This window comes from Microchirus variegatus, assembly GCF_963457635.1.
Source record: "Microchirus variegatus genome assembly, chromosome: 21".
NCBI lineage: Eukaryota > Metazoa > Chordata > Actinopteri > Pleuronectiformes > Soleidae > Microchirus > Microchirus variegatus.
The window spans coordinates 20,342,411-20,365,638 of NC_139822.1; the positions used below are offsets into that span (position 1 = coordinate 20,342,411).

The 23,228-nt window shown below is 43.9% G+C and overlaps 2 protein-coding genes across 2 annotated transcripts; one reads left to right on the forward strand and one right to left on the reverse strand.

Moving 5' to 3' along the window:
* Window positions 1-2,271: 2,271 nt before the first annotated feature.
* Window positions 2,272-16,132, reverse strand: mcm2 (minichromosome maintenance complex component 2; the record flags this gene model as incomplete). Its single annotated transcript, XM_083908102.1, has 20 exons — window positions 2,272-2,382; window positions 3,129-3,284; window positions 3,371-3,553; window positions 4,227-4,301; window positions 4,398-4,562; window positions 5,270-5,382; window positions 5,759-5,885; window positions 5,961-6,132; window positions 6,371-6,449; window positions 7,133-7,226; window positions 7,307-7,498; window positions 7,616-7,750; window positions 8,841-9,048; window positions 9,585-9,706; window positions 11,574-11,671; window positions 11,769-11,907; window positions 12,323-12,450; window positions 13,932-14,104; window positions 14,192-14,385; window positions 16,127-16,132. 20 exons carry the CDS (start codon window positions 16,130-16,132, stop codon window positions 2,272-2,274), a joined length of 2,670 nt encoding a protein of 889 aa, XP_083764228.1.
* Window positions 16,133-17,461: 1,329 nt separating this feature from the next.
* rbm15b (RNA binding motif protein 15B) lies at window positions 17,462-20,514 on the forward strand (the record flags this gene model as incomplete). Its single annotated transcript, XM_083907890.1, has 2 exons — window positions 17,462-18,039; window positions 18,462-20,514. 2 exons carry the CDS (start codon window positions 17,462-17,464, stop codon window positions 20,512-20,514), a joined length of 2,631 nt encoding a protein of 876 aa, XP_083764016.1.
* Window positions 20,515-23,228: the final 2,714 nt, after the last annotated feature.

Genomic DNA, 23,228 nt, shown 5'->3' on the forward strand with positions numbered 1-23,228 from the left:
CTGCTGTTCCTGCTCTGAGACTCTGAGCCGCCATACTGAAACAGACAGGCGTGGTGCGTTCACGGACACACTCTCACACACACACACACACACATACAACTGGATTATGAGATTAAAGTCGGAATCTGAGGGAGAAAAAATGTCAGGACAACATTTAAAACATTAAATCATCCTAAATTATGACATTAAAGACAGAACGAGAGAGGGGAAAAAAGTCGGACACATTTTGGAACAAATAATAAAATTAGAAACAGCCCGAATTATGAGATTAAAATTAATTCAGAAAAAAACAAAACAACGTATATATATTTTTTAAACTAATAAAATCTCCTACATTCTGAGATTAACAAGTAAACATTTAAAATTCAAAATTATAAAATTTCGCAGAATTCTCACACGTGAAAATTATTATTATTTTTTATGTCAGGACATTTTTGGAAACAAAATTAAAAAACTTTAAACCAGCCTAAACTATGAGATTTAAGTCCGAATTCAGAGGAAAAAAACTACTCAGACAAATTTTGGAACAAAAAAAAATAGCGTGAATTTTGAGATTTAAGAAAAAATTTGGAAACATAAATAAAAACAAAAAATAAATAAAATGTCCTAATTCTGAGATTAAAAAGTTAACATTTAGAATTCAGAATTTAGACCTAATTTCTCAGAATTCTACGGAGCCCCTAAAGGGACATGAAAAAAAACAAAAAAAAAAAAACGTTTCAGGTGCTCACCTGATCCGATCAGGTGCTCACCTGATCCGATCAGGTGCTCACCTGATCCGATCAGGTGCTCACCTGATCCGATCAGGTGCTCACCTGATCCGATCAGGTGCTCACTCGAAACGGATCAGGTGAGCACCTGAAACGTTTTTTTTTTGTTTTTTTTTCTTGTCCCTTTAGGGGCTCCGTAGAATTCTGACACATGAAAATTAAAAATTACAAAATTCTGAGGAGAAAAAGTCTGAAACCTGATTTTCTTTTCAGGACACAGGGAAAGAAAAGAAACAAAATAATAAAAAAAAAACTAAAACCAGAATTCTAAGAAAATGATAAAAGTCAAACCTTTGACAACAAGGTCGTGAGGTGAAGTTAACGAAGGAGTTTGCAAAAGAACAACACACATGAAAACGGGAATGAAAAATCATTAAAAATGCAAACGAATAACCTTTGAATTACCTTTTAAATGTGACACAGAATGATTCCACATAATGTATTAAATGGATTATGGGTTTTACAGTGATATAAACTCACTTATGTACAGACCTGAAACATGTGAAACACAAGTGTGAATAAAAATAACAGACGGCGGACGAAGAAAAGACGTCACAAAGAATCAGATTTACTTCACTTCATTCACTTCCAAAAATACATTCATGTTTTCACAGTCACTTTAATTTATGCTGAAAATTCAACACAATCTCACACACACACACACACACACACACACACACACACACACACACACACACTGACTTCCATTCATTTGAACAGACTAAACAAAGCCTCATCACTAACCCTAAACATCCAGCAAGAGGCTGGCTGCCAAATACTGAGCTGTTCTTTAAATCCACCATCAGACTGGCTGCCAAATACTGAGCTGTTCTTTAAATCCACCACCAGACTGGCTGCCAAATAATGAGCTGTTCTTTAAATCCACCATCAGACTGGCTGCCAAATACTGAGCTGTTCTAAACATCCACCATCAAACTGGCTGCCAAATAATGAGCTGTTCTAAACATCCACCACCAGACTGGCTGCCAAATAATGAGCTGTTCTAAACATCCACTATCAAACTGGCTGCCAAATAACGAGCTGTTCTTTAAATCCACCACCAGACTTGCTGCCAAATAACGAGCTGTTCTTTAAATCCACCACCAGACTTGCTGCCAAATAATGAGCTGTTCTAAGCAGGATAAAAAGTGAAAGACAATAATTCAACAAAAACAAGTCCATATTTTTTATGATTTATTATCAAAAACAAAACAATCAAACATCAACAGTAGAAACATTAGTAACAGGTTTTTTTAAACTTCCACAAACAGGAAGAAAAACCCTGTTTCTACGACAACATGTACATTTATTTACAGTGAAGGTCAGAGGTCAAACATTTACTTTTTTCTTCTCCTGCGTTTGATTTGTGCTGATGATGAAGAACGTCAGAAACTCTGTGAACATCGTCTTCATCACACCAGCTTTTCTTCTCATTCTCAGTGTGTGACACGTGAAGACCAGGAGGAGGAGGTCAAAGGTCAGGAGGTCAAAGGTCAGGAGGTCAGAAGTTCTGCAGGATCAGCTTCTTCTTGACATCAAAGCTGAACTTGTTGGAGCTGAAGATGTCGCTGTTGTAAAAAGTCGACAGGTTGTGGATGCTGATCTGTCTCGCCTGAACCAAGAGGAAGAAGAAGAAGAGTTCGTACGTTAGCATCCGAGTGAAATGGACTTCAAAGTCGCTCAAACACGATCCGATAACCAGTTACGACTGAAAGTTTACGATCTGTACCACAAACGATTTATACTGCACTCACTAACCCTAACCAAAACCACTTAATGACTCACCCAAAACATCCACCAACAGACTGTTCTTTAAATCCAGCACCAGACTGACTGCCAAATAATGAGCTGTTCTTTAAATTCAGTATCAGATTGACTGCCAAATAATGAGCTGTTCTTTAAATTCAGTATCAGATTGACTGCATATTTTATTTTAATTATTAGTTTTTCTCAAAAAATTAAATTGGGGTTTTTAAATCTGCGTTATTGTCTTTGCGTTATAGTCGGAAATCTTATGTCACCACTTCCTTTCACCCTGGTTTCCAAAATAAGAGCCCCAGAGTTCATCTCTTTCCTACTTCCTGTTTAAACCTTTTACATTAATAAAAAATCTTATTTTATTATTATAACAAAATAAACATGTTTTTTTACGCTATCTTTCGTTATTTCACAGCAGCAACAGGAAGTAGCTGCACTTTAGCTGCACTCAGGTTTTGGTGCATTTGCTACAACATGCTAAGACCTAGCTGAAAGCTAAAAACAGAGAGGGACAAATACTAACAAAGTGAAGGGGGCACATCGCCACCTAGTGGAGAGAAACAAACACATCGGTCTCTCAGTGAGGATTTGTCTGGTCACCTTGTCCTGCAGCTCTTTCTCCGGCACCTCGATGGTGTCGTTCTGGACGCCGTAGCGGTTCCTCTGGTACGCCACCTGCTCGGCCACCAGCTGTTTGAGGATGAAGAGCAGCAGCTCGTTGTTGTCTCTGCGAAAGGCTAGGTACCGCGCGAACGTCTGAAACAAAGACACAAAGACGACGACTCAGACGACGCCACAAATCTCTACTGTCAGAAATATCACCACAGTCGACGGCGACTCACCTTCCTCATGCTCCTCATGACGCTGAACTTCTGCGTGTCGATGAAACTCTCCAGCATGACTCTGATGGCCATGTTGACGTCGTCCTCCAGGACGTAGTCCCTCAGGTGCATCTTAGCGTGGGCCTCGGCCATGCGGATCATGGACTCGATGTGACGGACCGTGATGGGAATGCTGCCCGTGGCCTGAGTGTGACACCAAACCAAGACTGTGAGCGAGAAGCTGCTGCTCGCACCATTTTCACGCTCAAAACATCAGAACCACACTTCATCGTGAGCTGGAGGCAACTGGACTTTCATCAGCGACATTACGGCTCGTCCAAGAGGCTTTAGTTCCTCAGACACAAAGAACTGAAGGAGCCTCTTCTGAAGGAACCTTATCTAAAGAAATCTCTGAAAAAAGCCTCCTCTAAAGGAGCCTCCTCTAAAGGAAGCCTCCAAGGGAAGCCTCCTCGGGAAGCCTCCTCTAAAGGAGCCTTCTCTAAAGGAGCCTTCTCTAAAGGAAGCCTCCTCTGAAGGAGCCTTCTCTAAAGGAAGCCTCCTCTAAAGGAAGCCTCCTCCGAAGGAGCCTCCTCTAAAGGAAGCCTCCTCTGAAGGAGCCTTCTCTAAAGGAGCCTTCTCTAAAGGAGCCTTCTCTAAAGGAAGCCTCCTCTGAAGGAGCCTTCTCTAAAGGAAGCCTCCTCTGAAGGAGCCTTCTCTAAAGGAGCCTTCTCTAAAGGAAGCCTCCTCTGAAGGAGCCTTCTCTGAAGGAGCCTTCTCTAAAGGAGCCTTCTCTAAAGGAAGCCTCCTCTGAAGAGGTCCATGACCCGATGACTCAGAACCTTCACAGATATCTGATGTTCCTGCCTTGAGGACTCACCATGGACTCTTTACGGAGGTCACTGTAGATGCGAGCGACCTTGTCCTGGTCCATCTGGTTGAGTTTAGGATGAATCTGAGGAAACAAGAGAAGAAAAGTCGTCTTATTTAAAGGTCACTTTGATCGTCGTCATCTGTAAACGCAGCAGATCCACGCCGGTCGTGTTCGTACCCGCTCTTTGGCGTAGATGATGTACTTCCTCAGGAGATCCTGGGGAATCGTCGGAACGTCAGATGAATTGGGCAGAACCACGTCCTCCAAGGCCACGCCCCCTTCCTTGTGGCTGGGGTGATGTTTGATGTGAGAACCGACCACGAAGCGAGCTAACATCTCGTCCTGTTGGGAAGAAACGTCAACGTTTGCGTTATTTAAGTCTCGATTCTGGGTTTGTGGATCTTCACTTTAACACTTTTCCACGACACAGTTCAAGCTCGACTCGCTTTTTCTTTCTCCTCCATCAGTGAGAGACGCTGACGAGGTCCAGCTGATAATGACATCATCAGACCGACGGCCTCTGATTGGTCAGAGTGTCGTCACTGAAGAGTCGTGAGTGTTACGTCAAAGACAACAAAGTCCAACTGTAGAAGTTAAAAAGACTTCAAAAATCTACGTTAAGTTCCAAAACCTACTCATGATTCCAAAATCTACCTAAAGTTGCAAAATACATAAAGTTGCAAAATCTACTGATAATTCCAAAATCTACGTAAAGTTCCAAAATGTACTTGATGGGTTTGTGTCGCAGAGAAAACAACGTCACCACAGTTTCACGCAGACGTGCTGTGATGACTCCGCCCACGTGGAGGAGGAGGAGGAGCTACGAGGCCACGGGGAACAACGTGACTGAAACTAAACGAATCAGAAGTGTGCGACGTTGACTTGAGAGCGGACGTTTCAAACGTCACGTGATCTTAAACTGTTAAAGGACCAGAGTGTGTGAGTGTGTACCTGTACGTGTGTGTGTGAGTGTGTACCTGTACGTGTGTGTGTGAGTGTGTACCTGTACGTGTGTGTGTGAGTGTGTACCTGTACGTGTGTGTGTGTACCTGTACGGGGTCCACGGTGTCTCGTACCACGCACAACACGTCGAAACGCGACACGATGGGTTCTGTCAGGTCCACGTTCTCAGCAAAGGTCAGCGAGGGGTCGTACCGTCCTCCTGCAACACACGTGTTCATACGTTCACACGTGTTCATACGTTCACACGTGTTCATACGTTCACGCGTGTTCATACGTTCACGCGTGTTCATACGTTCACGCGTGTTCATACGTTCACGCGCGTTCATACGTTCACGCGCGATATGATTTGTACTTGGTGTAACGAGTGAGTAAAATTAGACTTTTAATCTAGATTATACCTCACAGACTAAAGTAACTTTAGCTGCAGTCTGTTCCTAAACGAGCTGAGCATTATTATTATTATTACTACATTAAAACTGAAAACAAACAAGCGCCCCCCTGTGGATCAGAGAGGAGACGCAGCTGTCAGATCACACGGGTTTTGAACGTCACAGATTGGACCGTGTGTTACTTACCGATGGGATTAGAGGCGGCGATGACGGTGCACCTGGCCTGCAGCGAGGTGACGATGCCGGCTTTAGAGATGGAGATGCTCTGCTGCTCCATGGCCTCGTGGATGCTGGTGCGGTCGGCGTCGTTCATCTGCAGCACAAAGACGTTATTCTATATTCTGTGACGATGCTGCAGATTAACGGTCAGATTAACGGCCTCACTGACCTTATCGAACTCGTCGATCAGGCAGACGCCGCGGTCGGCGAGCACCAGCGCTCCGGCCTCCAGCGTCCACTCGCGGCTGACGGGGTGTCTCTGGACGTAGGCGGTCAGACCCACGGCCGACGCCCCCTGACCCGTGGTGAAGACGGCACGACTCGCCACCTTCTCCACGTACCTGCGCAGGATTAGGATTACAGTAGATTAGCTGTGTTGTTTTCCACGAGTAGTTCTTTGGTTCATAAAACGTTGATCAGTGCTGAAAACGTCTAAACCAAAGAAACGCGAAAATATTCACATTTAAGAAGCTGAAAAATCTAAGAAACTAGTTCGTATTTTTAATAATATTAATAATATTTATAATAGCTCAGCCTGCAGTCGCCATGACGACGCTCTGACAGTCAACACTGACGTACTTGAGGAACTGGGACTTGGCCGTTCCTGGATCTCCACACAGAAGAACGTTGAGGTCTCCACGGACCTTATGTTTACCTCCTGTAAGACAGAGGTGAGGGACGTCACACACACGCTTTTCAAGGACTTTCCAGGACCATTTCTCTCAAATTCAAGCAACGCAGGACATGAAACAGTAGGTGGCGTCGTAACAAACAATGGAGACATTGACCTAAATATCAACTGAACTTCGTTCAAGCATTTTCAATGACCCATGTCTTTAAAAAAAAAAACATTTTTCCAAGAGTCCTGGAGTTTTTTTCCAAACTCAAAACCTTTCAAGCACTTTCAATGATCCTATTTTTTTAACGTTCAAGGGTCTTGGATCTTTTTCCAAACTCAAACACTTTCAATGATCCATGTCTTAAAAAACAAAAAACATTTTTTCAAGGTCCTTGGAAAAAAAGAAATACATTTTCAAGCACTTTCAATGACCTATCTCTATTTTTTTTTTAACGTTCAAGGGTCTTGGATTTTTTTTTATCAAATTCAAAAACCTTCAAGGGCCTTGGTGTTTTTTTCAAATTCAAAAACTTTCAAGCACTTTCAATGACCTATGCCTATTTTTTTCCTAAAACTTTCTAGGATCTTGGATTTTTTTTGAAAACCTTTCAAGGACTTTCAATGACCCATGTCTATTATTTTTTTTACGTTCAAGGATCTTGGATTTTTTTTCAAATTCAAAAACCTTCAAGCACTTTCAATGACCCGTGTCTTTTCCTGACCTGGGTTCTTGGGCTCTCCTCCGAACAGAGCCAGGGCGAGGCCTCTCTTGATGTCCTCGTGGCCGTAGATGGACGGCGCCACGCTGGCAAAGACCTGCAGACGAGAGGAAACAGTGCGTCAGACGAGCGATGAAGACGGAGGACGGCGGTCGGATCGGCGACCGTGGAACTCACTCTCTCTCCGATGCGTTCGTCCTTGGACAGAGACACGATGGCCTTCACGTCCTCGTCCGTCAGCTCGGCCACGGCCACGCCGTCGTCGCAGCGCGTGACGTGATTGGCCAGGATCACCGTGGCAAACACCGGGAAGCCGTTAGCCATGTTCAGAGAGCCGTCGTAGTTGTTGTGGTAAATCCCCGTCAACTCCTGAGGAAAGTTAAGTAACAAACGCAACCCGTGTTTCTCCTTCTCCTGAAAAATCTCTCGTCGACTCTGATTTCACGTGAATTAAAAATGACGGTAAATAATCGTAAAAACACTCACGATCTCGTCCCCGGGCTTGCAGCTGTCCACCAGGTCGGCCAGAAGAATGGCGTCTTTGGAGCGCGGCAGGCGTCCGGCCGCCACCTTCCCAGGACTCTCCTGGACCGCAATCCTCTGGTAGTTCTGGTAAACTGTCTGCAGGGGGCAGTAGAGAGACGTCACACATGCTTCCTGAAGCATTCATCATGAACTCGTGTCCAATAAAAAAAACTCTACCTCGATATATAATCTGGTAACTGAACGTCTATAACGCACATTCCATTCAAACCTTTAATAGTCGGATAAAAAAACATTTTTTAAGGGTCTTGGATTTTTTTTTCAAATTCAAAAACTTTCAAGCACTTTCAATGACCCATGTCTATTTTTTTTTCTTTAAACGTTCGAGGATTTTGAATTTTTTTTCAAATTCCAAAACTTTCAAGGGTCTTGGATTTTTTTTTTCAAATTCCAAAACTTTCAAGGGTCTTGGATTTTTTTCAAATTCCAAAACTTTCAAGGATCTTGGATTTTTTTCAAATTCAAAAACTTTCAAGGGTCTTGGATTTTTTTTTTCAAACTCAAAAACTTTCAAGGGTCTTGGATTTTTTTTTCAAATTCAAAAACTTTCAAGCACTTTCAATGACCCATGTCTATTTTTTTTTTCTTTAAACGTTCGAGGATTTTGAATTTTTTTTCAAATTCCAAAACTTTCAAGGGTCTTGGATTGTTTTTTCAAATTCAAAAACTTTCAAGGGTCTTGGATTTTTTTTTTCAAATTCAAAAACTTTCAAGGGTCTTGGATTTTTTTCAAATTCCAAAACTTTCAAGGATCTTGGATTTTTTTCAAATTCCAAAACTTTCAAGGGTCTTGGATTTTTTTTTCAAATTCCAAAACTTTCAAGGGTCTTGGATTTTTTTTTCAAATTCAAAAACTTTCAAGCACTTTCAATGACCCATGTCTATTTTTTTTTTCTTTAAACGTTCGAGGATTTTGAATTTTTTTTCAAATTCCAAAACTTTCAAGGGTCTTGGATTGTTTTTTCAAATTCAAAAACTTTCAAGGGTCTTGGATTTTTTTTTTCAAATTCAAAAACTTTCAAGGGTCTTGGATTTTTTTTTCAAATTCAAAAAACTTTCAAGGGTCTTGGATTTTTTTTTCAAATTCAAAAACTTTCAAGCACTTTCAATGACCCATGTCTATTCAGTGCAGGGACAACAAAGGTTTTCCAGGAGCCTGAAGTCTCACCTGCTCCATGTTGATCTCAAAGGGTCCCAGTGACTGACACTCAGGACACGAGCCCGGCTTCACTTCCTGGTTCTGAGACTGGAAGAACGGCCCGAGCACAAAGTTACACTTGTTACAGTTGTACTTGACCATGCCGAGCTGAGGGAGGACGCCTGTGCAGCTGCTCACTACACCACTGGTACGGATCAGCTGGTTCAGGTGCAGCTGTCTGCAGCAGGAGGAGGAGGAGGAGGAGGAGGAGGAGGAGGAGGAGGAGGAGGAGGAAGAGGAGGAGCAGGAGGAGTAGAAAGACACTTACAGTTATGAAGTGATCAAAAAATGCCATAACAATTGTGTACGTCACTCTCCCACACCAAAGTCACTCACTCTCCCACACCAAAGTCCACAGAGAAGACCAGTGATTTTAGCTCACAGGGACACAGGAGCTGCTGGTCCTCTGCTGCCTCGTGTGGTCACTTTGTGTCACTGAGTTAAATCTAAAGTAAATATTTGAGTGACTTTGGTGTGTGAGAGTGAGTGACTTTGGTGTGTGAGAGTGAGTGACTTTGGTGTGTGAGAGTGAGTGACTTTGGTGTGTGAGAGTGAGTGACTTTGGTGTGTGAGAGTGAGTGACTTTGGTGTGAGAGAGTGAGTGACTTTGGTGTGAGAGAGTGAATGGTTTACAAACTTCAGTTTAACACAGAGATAAAAAGTCTATTTGTCAGGTCATCGTCACCATGTGACAGAAAAACCCTGAACTCTGACCTGAGCGAGCGAATCTCCTCGACCAGCGGCAGGTTACAGATGCGGACGTGGATCTCGTGGGCGATGCGGTCGTATTTCGGGTACATGACCAGAACCACTTCTTTGGCTGCTTCATCAAAGATCTGAGCAGAAGGTGCATTCATGTTAGTAAACCTTAATAAACGTTTACTCCAACATTAATGATGACTCTATTTATCCATTTGAGTTTCTGTCATTTTTCAGCTTCTTAAATGTGAATATTTTCACGTTTTTGTCATTTTTCAGCTTCTTAAATGTGAATATTTTCACGTTTCTGTCATTTTTCAGCTTCTTAAATGTGAATATTTTCACGTTTCTGTCATTTTTCAGCTTCTTAAATGTGAATATTTTCACGTTTGTCATTTTTCAGCTTCTTAAATGTGAATATTTTCACGTTTCTGTCATTTTTCAGCTTCTTAAATGTGAATATTTTCACGTTTCTGTCATTTTTCAGCTTCTTAAATGTGAATATTTTCACGTTTCTGTCATTTTTCAGCTTCTTAAATGTGAATATTTTCACGTTTTTGTCATTTTTCAGCTTCTTAAATGTGAATATTTTCACGTTTCTGTCATTTTTCAGCTTCTTAAATGTGAATATTTTCACGTTTCTGTCATTTTTCAGCTTCTTAAATGTGAATATTTTCACGTTTCTGTCATTTTTCAGCTTCTTAAATGTGAATATTTTCACGTTTCTGTCATTTTTCAGCTTCTTAAATGTGAATATTTTCACGTTTCTGTCATTTTTCAGCTTCTTAAATGTGAATATTTTCACGTTTCTGTCATTTTTCAGCTTCTTAAATGTGAATATTTTCACGTTTCTGTCATTTTTCAGCTTCTTAAATGTGAATATTTTCACGTTTCTGTCATTTTTCAGCTTCTTAAATGTGAATATTTTCACGTTTCTGTCATTTTTCAGCTTCTTAAATGTGAATATTTTCACGTTTCTGTCATTTTTCAGCTTCTTAAATGTGAATATTTTCACGTTTCTGTCATTTTTCAGCTTCTTAAATGTGAATATTTTCACGTTTCTGTCATTTTTCAGCTTCTTTAATGTGAACATTTTCACGTTTCTGTCATTTTTCAGCTTCTTTAATGTGAACATTTTCACGTTTCTGTCATTTTTCAGCTTCTTAAATGTGAATATTTTCACGTTTCTGTCATTTTTCAGCTTCTTAAATGTGAATATTTTCACGTTTCTGTCATTTTTCAGCTTCTTAAATGTGAATATTTTCACGTTTTTGTCATTTTTCAGCTTCTTAAATGTGAATATTTTCACGTTTCTGTCATTTTTCAGCTTCTTAAATGTGAATATTTTCGCGTTTCTGTCATTTTTCAGCTTCTTAAATGTGAATATTTTCGCGTTTCTGTCATTTTTCAGCTTCTTTAATGTGAATATTTTCACGTTTCTGTCATTTTTCAGCTTCTTAAATGTGAATATTTTCATGTTTTTGTCATTTTTCAGCTTCTTAAATGTGAATATTTTCTCGTTTCTGTAATTTTTCAGCTTCTTAAATGTGAATATTTTCACGTTTCTGTCATTTTTCAGCTTCTTAAATGTGAATATTTTCACGTTTCTGTCATTTTTCAGCTTCTTAAATGTGAATATTTTCACGTTTCTGTCATTTTTCAGCTTCTTAAATGTGAATATTTTCATGTTTCTGTCATTTTTCAGCTTCTTAAATGTGAATATTTTCACGTTTTTGTCATTTTTCAGCTTCTTAAATGTGAATATTTTCACGTTTCTGTCATTTTTCAGCTTCTTAAATGTGAATATTTTCACGTTTCTGTCATTTTTCAGCTTCTTAAATGTGAATATTTTCACGTTTCTGTCATTTTTCAGCTTCTTAAATGTGAATATTTTCATGTTTCTGTGATTTTTTAGCTTCTTAAATGTGAATATTTTCACGTTTCTGTCATTTTTCAGCTTCTTAAATATATATATTATATATATTATACAATACATTTTCTCACCTTTAACATCTCAGTGGGAGCTTCTGGGAGGAAATAAGCTAACACGTGTTCTCTGGCTGCGAGGTCTTCATAGTTCACCACCAGACTCTCTTTGTTTTCTGGAGGAAACACAAACAGGATTAACAATCGAGCCACGATTCATCACAACACTTGTGTTGTTTTTTAAAATGATTGACAGATGATTGACAGACAGACCTTTGCACATGTCGCTGATCTTCTCCTTGAAGACGTTGTGTCCGTTCTCGTCCACATGTGTCCTCAGGAAGTTCTTGAAGCGGTTGTAGATCTCCAGTCTTGGAGCTGCCATGGTCACCCACTCCCTCACCGTGTGACCCTGTCAGGGCGGGAAAATGTCCACGTTTAAAGATAAACAAACATGTTTATGTGACTCCTGTCTATTTATGTCAAACACTAATTCACAAACTTTCAAGGATGTCAAGGACCTGTGAGACCCCAGTGATTACTTTAATGTCATCTCAACTTCTTTCAATGACCCACGTCTACTTTTTTCAAAACTTGAATTTTTTCCCCCCTAATTCCAAAACTTTCAAGCACTTTCAATGACCTTTGTCTATGAATTTGAAAAAAAGAAATAAAAAATTCAAGGCCCTTGAAAGTGAAAGATAAATAAATAGAATCTTTCAAAGTGCTTGAAAGTTTTTGATTTCTTTTTCCAAATTCAAAAACTTTCAATGACCCATGTCTATTTTAAAGGGGTCTTGAACTTGATCTGACGTCCTGCTCCAGACCTTCATGTCCTCCAGGTTCTCGATGCTCTCGATCATCTCCTCCTCCTCGCCGTCGACGCCCTCTGCCGCTCGCTCGGCCAATCGTCTTCTCCGAGCCGCCGGACGCTCGTCGTCCTCGTCTTCACTGTCTGGATTTAAAGATGAAGAACAAAGCGTCGTCACATTTAACAAACGTCTTAGACAGCAGAGTCACAAACAGAATCATATATATATATATATATATATATATATATATATATATATATACACACACACACACCATGAAAAGACTGAGGATTTATGATGATCCTGAAAATCTGAGTCTCATGGACCTAAAAATAAACATTCATGTGTGTGTGAGCAGGAAAGTGGGCCAACACACACACACACACACAGCAGCTTAAATCACTGCTTTTCTGAGTGGACTTTGGTGTGGCAGAGTGAGCGGTTCACTAATGTCACTTTTCTCACAGTGAGATTACGTTCTTGACGACGACGTAGATTTAGACATAGATTGTAATAGTGAATAGTCTTTTGTGAAGAGGCCAAAGTCACTTTTTCCTTCTATCTCTTTAGACGGTCTTTAATCTCTTTAATCTGGTCAGTCTCACCGTAGAGCAGCCCTCTCCTCAGCCTCTATAATCTCTATAATCTGGTCAATCTCACCGTAGAGCAGCCCTCTCCTCAGCCTCTATAATCTGGTTAATCTCACCGTAGAGCAGCCCTCTCCTCAACCTCTATAATCTCTATAATCTGGTTAATCTCACCGTAGAGCAGCCCTCTCCTCAGCTTCTATAATCTGGTTAATCTCACCGTAGAGCAGCCCTCTCCTCAGCCTCTATAATCTGGTTAATCTCACCGTAGAGCAGCCCTCTCCTCAGCCTCTATAATCTCTATAATCTGGTTAATCTCACCGTAGAGCAGCCCTCTCCTCAGCCTCTATAATCTCTATAATCTGGTTAATCTCACCGTAGAGCAGCCCTCTCCTCAGCCTCTATAATCTGGTTAATCTCACCGTAGAGCAGCCCTCTCCTCAGCCTCTATAATCTGGTTAATCTCACCATAGAGCAGCCCTCTCCTCAGCCTCTATAATCTGGTTAATCTCACCGTAGAGCAGCCCTCTCCTCAGCCTCTATAATCTCTATAATCTGGTTAATCTCACCGTAGAGCAGCCCTCTCCTCAGCCTCTATAATCTGGTTAATCTCACCGTAGAGCAGTCCTCTCCTCAGCCTCTATAATCTCTATAATCTGGTTAATCTCACCGTAGAGCAGCCCTCTCCTCAGCCTCTATAATCTCTATAATCTGGTTAATCTCACCGTAGAGCAGCCCTCTCCTCAGCCTCTATAATCTCTATAATCTGGTTAATCTCACCGTAGAGCAGCCCTCTCCTCAGCCTCTATAATCTCTATAATCTGGCTAATCTCACCGTAGAGCAGCCCTCTCCTCAGCCTCTATAATCTGGTTAATCTCACCGTAGAGCAGCCCTCTCCTCAGCCTCTATAATCTCTATAATCTGGTTAATCTCACCGTAGAGCAGTCCTCTCCTCAGCCTCTATAATCTGGTTAATCTCACCGTAGAGCAGCCCTCTCCTCAGCCTCTATAATCTCTATAATCTGGTTAATCTCACCGTAGAGCAGCCCTCTCCTCAGCCTCCCGCTGACTCCCTGCTCCCTGTCTCTCCTCCTCATCTCCTCCTCGGCGGCGGCTCGAGCTCCAGGCGACAGCTCCGACAGATCCTCGTCGTCCAGGTCCAAACCCTCGGCCTCGTACTGATCCAGGGCCGGGATGGCGCGGTAATCCCTGCACAGATCAATCACATTTATGTCAAGGAAACATCCTGACGATGATGATTAATCTGAGGAGGAGGTCCAGCCTCCTGGTCCTCACCTCTCCATGCCGTCCCCGATCAGCTCCTCCCCGTCCCCGTCCCCGTCCTCCTCCCCGGGCAGAGCTCCGTCGTCCAACAGACCCTCAGACTCGTCCTCGAAGGGCGGCAGGTCTCGCCCGGGGCTGGACGTCAGGTCTCCTCTCCTGGACGCTCGGCTGGGGCTCGTGGCCATGTGGAACGACTCGGAGGAATCCTGAGCACAAACGTAAATATATACTGATATTTGTATCATCAAACATTATGACACCATCTATTATTCAAACACCTTTATTGAAAACTTTGAAAGTTCCCAGACTTAGGCTAAATTCTAATTCCTTCTTAATCCTCAATCTCATAAATGTTCTCCCTCTAGTCCAAGTTCTGTCCTGATTCTCAGATAAATTAAGTTGAGGCCAAGTTTAAGGTCTGTATCGCCCTCAATATTGAGATTTTCAGAGACCACCCTTGGGAGCAAGGTCTACCCAGAATGCATTGCGTGTTTTCACATAACAAAGATGGCGTCGAAAGCAGTGAAACGAGTGCGATACAAATGAAGTATTTTCTTTGTTAATAGAGATATAAAAATGATGTTAGTTTAGGCCCATATTATGGATTACTGACGTCATTGTTGCCTAACATTTATTTTTATTTGACCATCTTTTGTCAATAGTCGGCCGGTGTGGTTTACTTTTCAATAAGTCGTGGTGTGTGGTAACTGTCAGCTGAATATTTGTATGAGTATCATCTTATAACTAACTGACAACCTAATAACTTGACTGACAAACGGATCAGAATAAATAATCCTGACGTAAATGTCTTCTTCTTCTTCTTCTTCTTTGGAGTTGACAGACTGGACGCAGCTTTGGCGTTATTCTGCCCCCTACAGTCTGAAGACGTATCTGCATTTAAGGGGTGTCCCATTTCTAAGTGACAAAATAAGGTTAAGGGTTGAGATTGAGGGTTAAGATAGGAATTGGAATTGGCCCTTGTGCAGCTTTCATGGTGAGTTTTAATTAAAGTCATTGAACATGTGTATAAATCCATCTGATAATTCTATTCTCGTCAGTTTGGCTCTAATAATCTGTCGTTAACAAACAAACAATAAAAAACTACATAAACATGAACTGTCAGATTATTGTACTGTTAAATATTGAAATAAAAACTAACGAGTTAAAGATGGAATGGCGCCCCCGTGTGGAGGCACCTCAACAGGAGTTTTTTCCCCATCCACGTGTCGGTTGTTATTTTTTCATTTACTTGAAGTCTTTTTAAACACAAACATGTTTAATTCGGAGTCTGCTAAACAAACTGCAGTTAGTGAAGCTCACTCACTCTCCCAAACCAAAGTCCATAGAGAAAATGAGCGTTTTTAGCTCGCGGGGACACAGGAGCCGCTGGGCCAGTGCTGCTCTGCTGCTGCCTCGTGTGGTCACTTTGTGTCACAGAATTAAAACTAAACTAAAGATTTCAGACGCCGAATTACCCACACGACACATTCGAAGTGACTGACGGAAGAATCCGTGGATCAAGAACTCCTGTGAACTCATGTGAGCTGCGAGGTTTAAAATCACTCCTTTTCTCTATGAGGTTTGGTTTGATGTGAGAGTGAGGAGTTGACAATGCGACACAAACCGTCAGTTCGCGGCCATAAAGTGTTGTCTAATGTCGTCTAATGACAACACAATGACAACACAACGCAGCACACACTGTCTATAAACGCACATTATTGTTGCAGTGAGTTAGAAAGTCCACATTTTAACGAATATTCAGACTTTTAGAGCAGCGACGTCTCTGTGTCTTTTGTTGTCAACTCGACACACGTCAAACTTTATTGACAACACCTCAGTTTACACACACTTTTTCCTTTAATTCCCGGTTCTTCCGCTCGTCACTAATGAGTGAATAAAGAGCCGTTTGCTGTGTTTTCGCTGTGTTTTCAGTGTGTTTTCACTCACCGCCATTACTGCACGTCCGTCTTCTTCAGCCTCTTCACGACTAAACTCCTTCTTCTTCTTCCGGTGGCGACTCTGCTTTTCGCGCTAAACCGTCACGTGTCAGCCAAAGCCCGCGAAAAGTCCTGAATATTCAAGCGAGGCTGTGGCGTTCAGCGCCCTGATTGGACGGCTTGTTTTCAAAGAGGCGGGGTCTTTCCGGGGAGAGTCGCGCGCCTGCAGTGTACGGTGGCCGATAAGTGACATAATTATTAATCAATAACAGAAAGATAGAATAATCACATAAATGAATGAATAAAGAAATATTACTGTGTTTTAACGGTAGATTTTTATTCGTTTATTTTTCAGTTATTTATTTATACATTCTTTCTTTTATTTACAGGGTTATTGCGTCATTTATCGTACTCCACACAGCGGTGAGGCGAGATGTGACACAAAACAAGCGCACCCACCGCTCACCGCGTGCGTGTTTGTGTGCGCGCGTGTGTATGTGTGCGCGTGCGTGTTACTTTATTTATTTCCTAGTAACTTGTACTTGTACACGCTGCAAGTGTCTTTGCTCAAGGACACACAGTTTTTTCCTTGTATTATTGCAGCTTTTTTATCGTAATATTACAACTTTTTTCTCGTAATATTCTAAATTTTTCATCGTAATATCATGAATTTTTTTGTCATAATATTACAACGGTTTTCTCATAATATTATGACCCTATTATCGTAATGTTATGACTTCTTTATCGGAATATTATGACTTTGTATTGTAATATTACAACTTCTCCATCTTAATATTACAACGTTTTTTATCTTAATATTATGAGTTTTTATAACAATATTATGACTCGTTTAATTTTAATCTTATGACTTTTTCATCATAATATTACGACTCTTTTATTGTAATGTTATGACTTTGTTATTGCAATATTAGAACTATTTTCTCATAATATTATGACTTTTTTATCATAATATTATGTTTTTTTCCGACTTTTTTAATATTATCAAAATCAATAAAATAGACTTGTTTGTTTTTAAACGTCGTACGTCATGACGTAGTCGGCGTCGTGTCCCCGCCCTCCAGGCGACAGCGCACGCACATTCCTATTGTCCAAGATGGCGGCGTCGGTACGGATCCTGTGAAGCCGACATGTTTTTAAACGAGTTTGTCCTGTTTTCTTCGATAAATGAGCGGATTCTCTGCGTCCACAGCGGCAGCGTTTCTCCACCGAAGCCGTCGTGTGTCGCGTTATTCTCTGTTATAACTCCGCTGAAAATCGCTCCCCGGGACGGATTCCCGCCGCTTCCGCAGGTACCGAAAACTTTGGGCTCCATCATCCAGTGAAAATGAAGCGGCAGGCCGGGAGGGAGACGAGCCCGTCCAGGGCCGCCTCTAAGCGGATGCGGGAGCGGGACCGGGACCGGGACCGAGAGGGTGGGCGGAGAGAGGAGCTGCCGCCGCCGCCGCCGCTGGCTCTGCTGCTGGCGGAGAGCCGCGGTTACCACCGCCGCAGCCGCAGCAGAGAGCGAGAGAAGCCGCGGCTCAGGGAGGAGCGAGCGGCCGCCGCCTTGGAGCTCCACCACCGCCACGAGCTCAGCCTGCTCGGCCGTCCTCCGCTGCGGAGCACGGCGGCGGCGGCGGCGGCCACGGCGGCGGCAGCTGCTGCTGCTGCGGCGGCGGCGGCAGCGGCGGTGGAGCTGCCCGCAGCCAGGCCCGGTACTCTGGAGTACAAGACGCTGCTCATCAGTAACCTGGGCTCGCAGGTGTCGGACGAGGACGTGGAGGACGCGCTGTTCCACGACTTCAAAAAGTTCGGCGACGTGAGCGTGAAACTGTCGCACACGCCGGAGCTGGGCCGGATCGCCTACGTCAATTTTCGGCACCCGGAGGACGCGAAGGAGGCGCGGCACGCCAAGTCCTCCAGGTTGGTCCAGGTTGTTGTTGTTGTTGTTGTTGTTGTGTTACGTTGCTAAAAACTGGGCTACAACAATCTCAAAATGAAAAAATCCAACTAACGTTACGAGAAATTTATGCTAACACAAGAAACGTAAACGCAAAACACGATGAATTCTACGCTAAACGCATCATTCTTTTAACATTTTAGTTAAAAATTAGCTAATTTTCTGAATGAATAAAGCACACGTTGATGATCGGGACGACAAACAGCCGTCGTAAGTCAAGGATGTTACGAGTTATCGTTGAACGCTCATCTGCCCGGCTTCGTTATTGGCTAACGATGTTATTATAAATATCGGTCGTGAAAAACACATATCGGTCGACCTAGAGTCCGATTTCCTCATCTCGCGTTGAAACGTTAACGCTAACCCGTACGTTCTCTCTCTCCAGGTTGGTCCTGGGCGAGCGACAGTTAAAGATCGAGCCCATGTACGTGAGGAGGCGTAGCGTGACGCCACCCGACGTGGCTTATTTACCGCTGCACGCCCCGTACCCGTACAGGCAGCGCTCGCTGTCGCCGCCGGCGCCCGGCACGAGCAACATCAGGGAGCTCAGGGCGAGACACTACGCCCTGGAGACTCTGGGCCTGAGCCGGGAGAGGGAGAGGCTGCTGGATTATTATGGGATGCTGGACGAAAGGGGGCGGCCCTACGGTTTCCCTCCCATGCCGGTGGTGGAGGATTTAAAGCCCGAGGACGACCAGAGGGCGACCAGTAACCTCTTCATCGGGAATCTGGACGGCAACGTGACGGAGGCGGAGCTGAGGCGGGGCTTCGATAAGTACGGCATCATCGAGGACGTCGTGATCAAACGTCCCGCCCGCGGACAGGGCGGAGCTTATGCTTTTGTGAAGTTTCAGAACTTGGACATGGCCCACCGGGCCAAAGTGGCCATGCAGGGACGCCTCATCGGTGGCAACCCCATAAAGATCGGATACGGCAAAGCTAACCCCACCACTCGGCTGTGGGTGGGCGGGATCGGGCCGGGGAATTCTCTGGCCGCTCTCGTTCGGGAGTTCGACCGGTTTGGAAGTATAAGGAATATCGACTACGTCAAAGGAGACAGTTTCGCTTACGTTCAGTACGAAAGTCTGGACGCGGCACAAGCCGCCTGCTCCCAGATGAGAGGGTTTCCTTTAGGCGGCGCCGACCGCCGTCTGAGGGTGGACTTCGCTAAGGTCGAGGAAAGCCCGTCGCGGCCGTTCCCCTCGGCCTACCAGCCGCCTGCCGCACTGCCGTCCAGCTACGACATCCTGGGCGACGCCTACAGCCGCCACCGCAGCCTGGAGCGAGAGCTGAGGGTCACCAGGGAACGGGAGCGCTCCTCGCCGCCGCCGCCGCCGCCGCCACCGCACAGCCTCCTCTCACAGAGGGAGCGTGACCGAGACTTTCCCAGCAGCCCGAGCCGCAGCCTGGACAGGAGGGCAGGGGGAGGAGCAGTGGAGGCGTTTGGGCGGAGCACGAGAACGGCGAGGAGCAGGAGCCGGAGCAGGGAGCGCTGGCTGAAGGAGAGGGAGGAGCGTCGGAGCAGGAGGCGGAGCCGCAGCCCGTCAGCTGACAGACAGCTGGAAGAGCGGGAGAAAGAGCGAGAGAGGGAGAAAGAGAGGGGGCGGTCCAGGGTTCGAGGTCCAGGGGGCGCCGTTTCTCCCGACGTGAGCCCGGACCGAGCGCGGGTCAGAGCGCCCGACTCCACCACAGAGCCACGAGACCACTCCCCCGACGGCGCCGGACGCCACGCCGCCACCGAGGAGGAGCCGTCGTCCGGCCGCCACCACAGCAAGAGGTCGTCCAACGCACATCAGTCAAACCATCACCACAGAAACAGCGAGGTCGTCGCGGCAGGCTCGCCCGCCGCCGCCGCCGTCGCCGCCCGCACGGAAGCGCACGCGTCCTCGCCGCCGAGCTCGCTGACGGAGTTCGCCCAGTCCTCGCTCTCCAAGTCGTGGCACGGCTTCTTCGCGCTGAAGAACAGCAGCTTCCCCACGGACCTGTACCTGCTGGAGGGCGGAGCCTCGTTCTTCGGCGCCGCGATGAAGGACGCGCTCAGGCCGCAGAGCCAGAAGCAGCCCGGGCAGCTGAAGATCGCCCAGCGGCTCCGCATGGACCAGACGAGGCTGGACGAGGTGTCGCGGCGCGTCAAACTGGGCCGACCCGACGCCTTCGCCGTCCTGCTGGCTCTGCAGGGCCCCGTCGACCGCCAGGCCCCGCCCCCGGAGCCCGGGCTGCAGGTGCGCCTGCTGCGCCACCTGGTGACCTACCTGCGCAACAAGGAAGCGGCGGGAGTGGTGAGTCTGCCCGCCGCCAAAGAGGGCGGAGCCGGAGCCATGCTGTACGCTTTCCCCCCCGGAGACTTCTCGCAGCAGTATCTGCAGGCGGCCAAGAGGACTGTGGGTAATCTGGACGAGGAGCACATGGTCATCGTCATCGTCTCCGACACTAACTGAGGACACGCACACACACACACACGCACACGTTTTTAAACTCTATTTTAAAGCCACACTACGTCTTTCTTCATCTCCTTCCCTCAGACTACATTCAGACGGTGCTGTGAGCGCCACCTGCTGCTGGGGACTGGTCTATACCATGCTTTCACAGAGCGCTGGCTAACCCTGACCTGCAGGGGGCGCTCACACACCCTCTGACGGGATGAACGTCTGTTCTCAAACACTAAAACTTTAACAGACCTGTTTCTGCTCATGTGACCTCTGACCTTTGCTGTCGTCGGGTATTTTTTTTACATTTTTCTTGATTATTGTTTTATTTTAAAGGCGCCATCTTCACATCCAGGTGACCCCTGACCTCTGACCTCTGACCTCTGACCCAGTCCCTGTGACTCTTTAGTAGTTATAGAGGGTTTTTGAACATTCCAGTGTGTGTGTGTGTGTGTTTTACGGTTTTAATTACTTTAGTTTATAAAGGAAGATTTTCATGGATTATTAAAATGTTGCGTCATCATTTCAGTCAAACTTCATCCACACCATCTTTTCACCACATTCCAGTTGGTCATGTGACCTTTACGTCAACAGTTAAGTGTTAAATATTCAAAATTTCAAAATGGCCGACTTCCTGTTGAGTTGAGGCAGTGTCGTGTTTGTGGCGTGTTGTTGGTCACGACGACAGCGTCGCAACGTTTTTACACTTTTATCGCGATAAACGTTAATCCTGATGAATCTGAAACATCTAATCGTTATAATCTGTTCAGTGAAAATGACGCCGTGTGGATGAAGAGATTTTAGAGGAATGTTCTTAAACGCTAACGCTAACGTAGAATTCACGTCACTAAACTCAACCGGACGCCATTTTCTCACGTTAGCATTAACTGAATTATCGTTGTGTGTTTTAGTGAAGAAATAAGGAAAATATCATTTTAACGTTTAAAGATGTTATTTTACAGCTGGTTTCAGAGATAATCAGATTAAATCACGTGACCACGTACAGACGGTGTTTCTTAAAGAATATTTTTACGGATTTATCGCATTTTATTTTGGTCATAAATGATCTTTGGGTTTGGAAAAACTGGAAAAACATACATTTTTAATATTTTCCCGTTGATGAATTGTCTGTTTTTACTGTTTTAACTGTTTTAAAGAGACGTATGAGTCAGATTAAGTCTACGATGTCTTTAGAACATGATCACGTCTCAAGTTAGTAAACCACTCACTCTCTCACACCAAAGTCACTCACTCCCACACCAAAGTCACTCACTCTCCCACACCAAAGTCCATAGAGTAAACCAGTGATTTTAACATCACAGCACACAGGAGTTCACAGGAGTTGTTGATCCACTGCTGCCTCCATCACTAACTTACAATGACTGATTTTAAAATATTGACTTTAGACTTAACTCAGTGACACAAAGTGACCACACGAGGCAGCAGAGGACCAGCAGCTCCTGTGTCCCTGTGAGCTAAAATCACTGGTTTTCTCTCTGGACTTTGGTGTGGCAGAGTGAGTGGTTTACAAAAGTCTAAAAGTGAGATAAAGACGTGATCATGTGACTTAGATGTCGTCTTTTGTTAAGTGGGTAAACTCTGCTTTGTTTTTGGGGTTTTTCAGACAGCAGGGGGCGCTCATGGCAAATTCAGATTCTCTCATCACCTCATAAAACACACTGAAGAAAACAGTTTTTAACTGATGACCCTGAAGTGTCCCTTTAACGCCTCCGCGATGCTAACACTACACTTTTTCTTTTTTTATTGTTGTTCTTTTTGCACACGTCATGTTTACATTACGACGTCTGGACGCTTCACTGACTCATCAGGACGTTAGTGTTTGAATGAAACGACGAACAAATGACAAAATAAACGCGTTAAAGAGAGAAGACGTCACACACACACACACACATGACAGCTGTTTTCACGTCAGCCGTCCTGGACCAATGACGCGCTGCGACACAAAGAGAGCAGCGACAGGACGACGAGTCGATCGATCGACAATCGCTTTCTTTAAAAACAGATTTTCACTCTGGTTTTTGTTTTGGTGTCGACAGAGAAGCATGTTTTCTTTTTTCTTCATGAAAGATTCAACGAAATAAACATTTGATTCTCTTTTTTTGTAAGAAATTATGGACTGGAGTCGTTTTGTCTGAGATGGAAAAATGTTCTAAGGTTTAAGAAGCTGAAAAATGACAGAAAGATGAAAATGTTCACATTTAAGAAGCTGAAAAATGACAGAAACGTGAAAATATTCACATTTAAGAAGCTGAAAAATGACAGAAACGTGAAAATATTCACATTTAAGAAGCTGAAAAATGACAGAAAGTAGAAAATATTCACATTTAAGAAGCTGAAAAATGACAGAAACGTAAAAATATTCACATTTAAGAAGCTGAAAAATGACAGAAACATGAAAATATTCACATTTAAGAAGCTGAAAAATGACAGAAACGTGAAAATATTCACATTTAAGAAGCTGAAAAATGACAGAAACGTGAAAATATTCACATTTAAGAAGCTGAAAAATGACAGAAACATGAAAATATTCACATTTAAGAAGCTGAAAAATGACAGAAACGCGAAAATATTCACATTTAAGAAGCTGAAAAATGACAGAAACATGAAAATATTCACATTTAAGAAGCTGAAAAATGACAGAAAGTAGAAAATATTCACATTTAAGAAGCTGAAAAATGACAGAAACGCGAAAATATTCACATTTA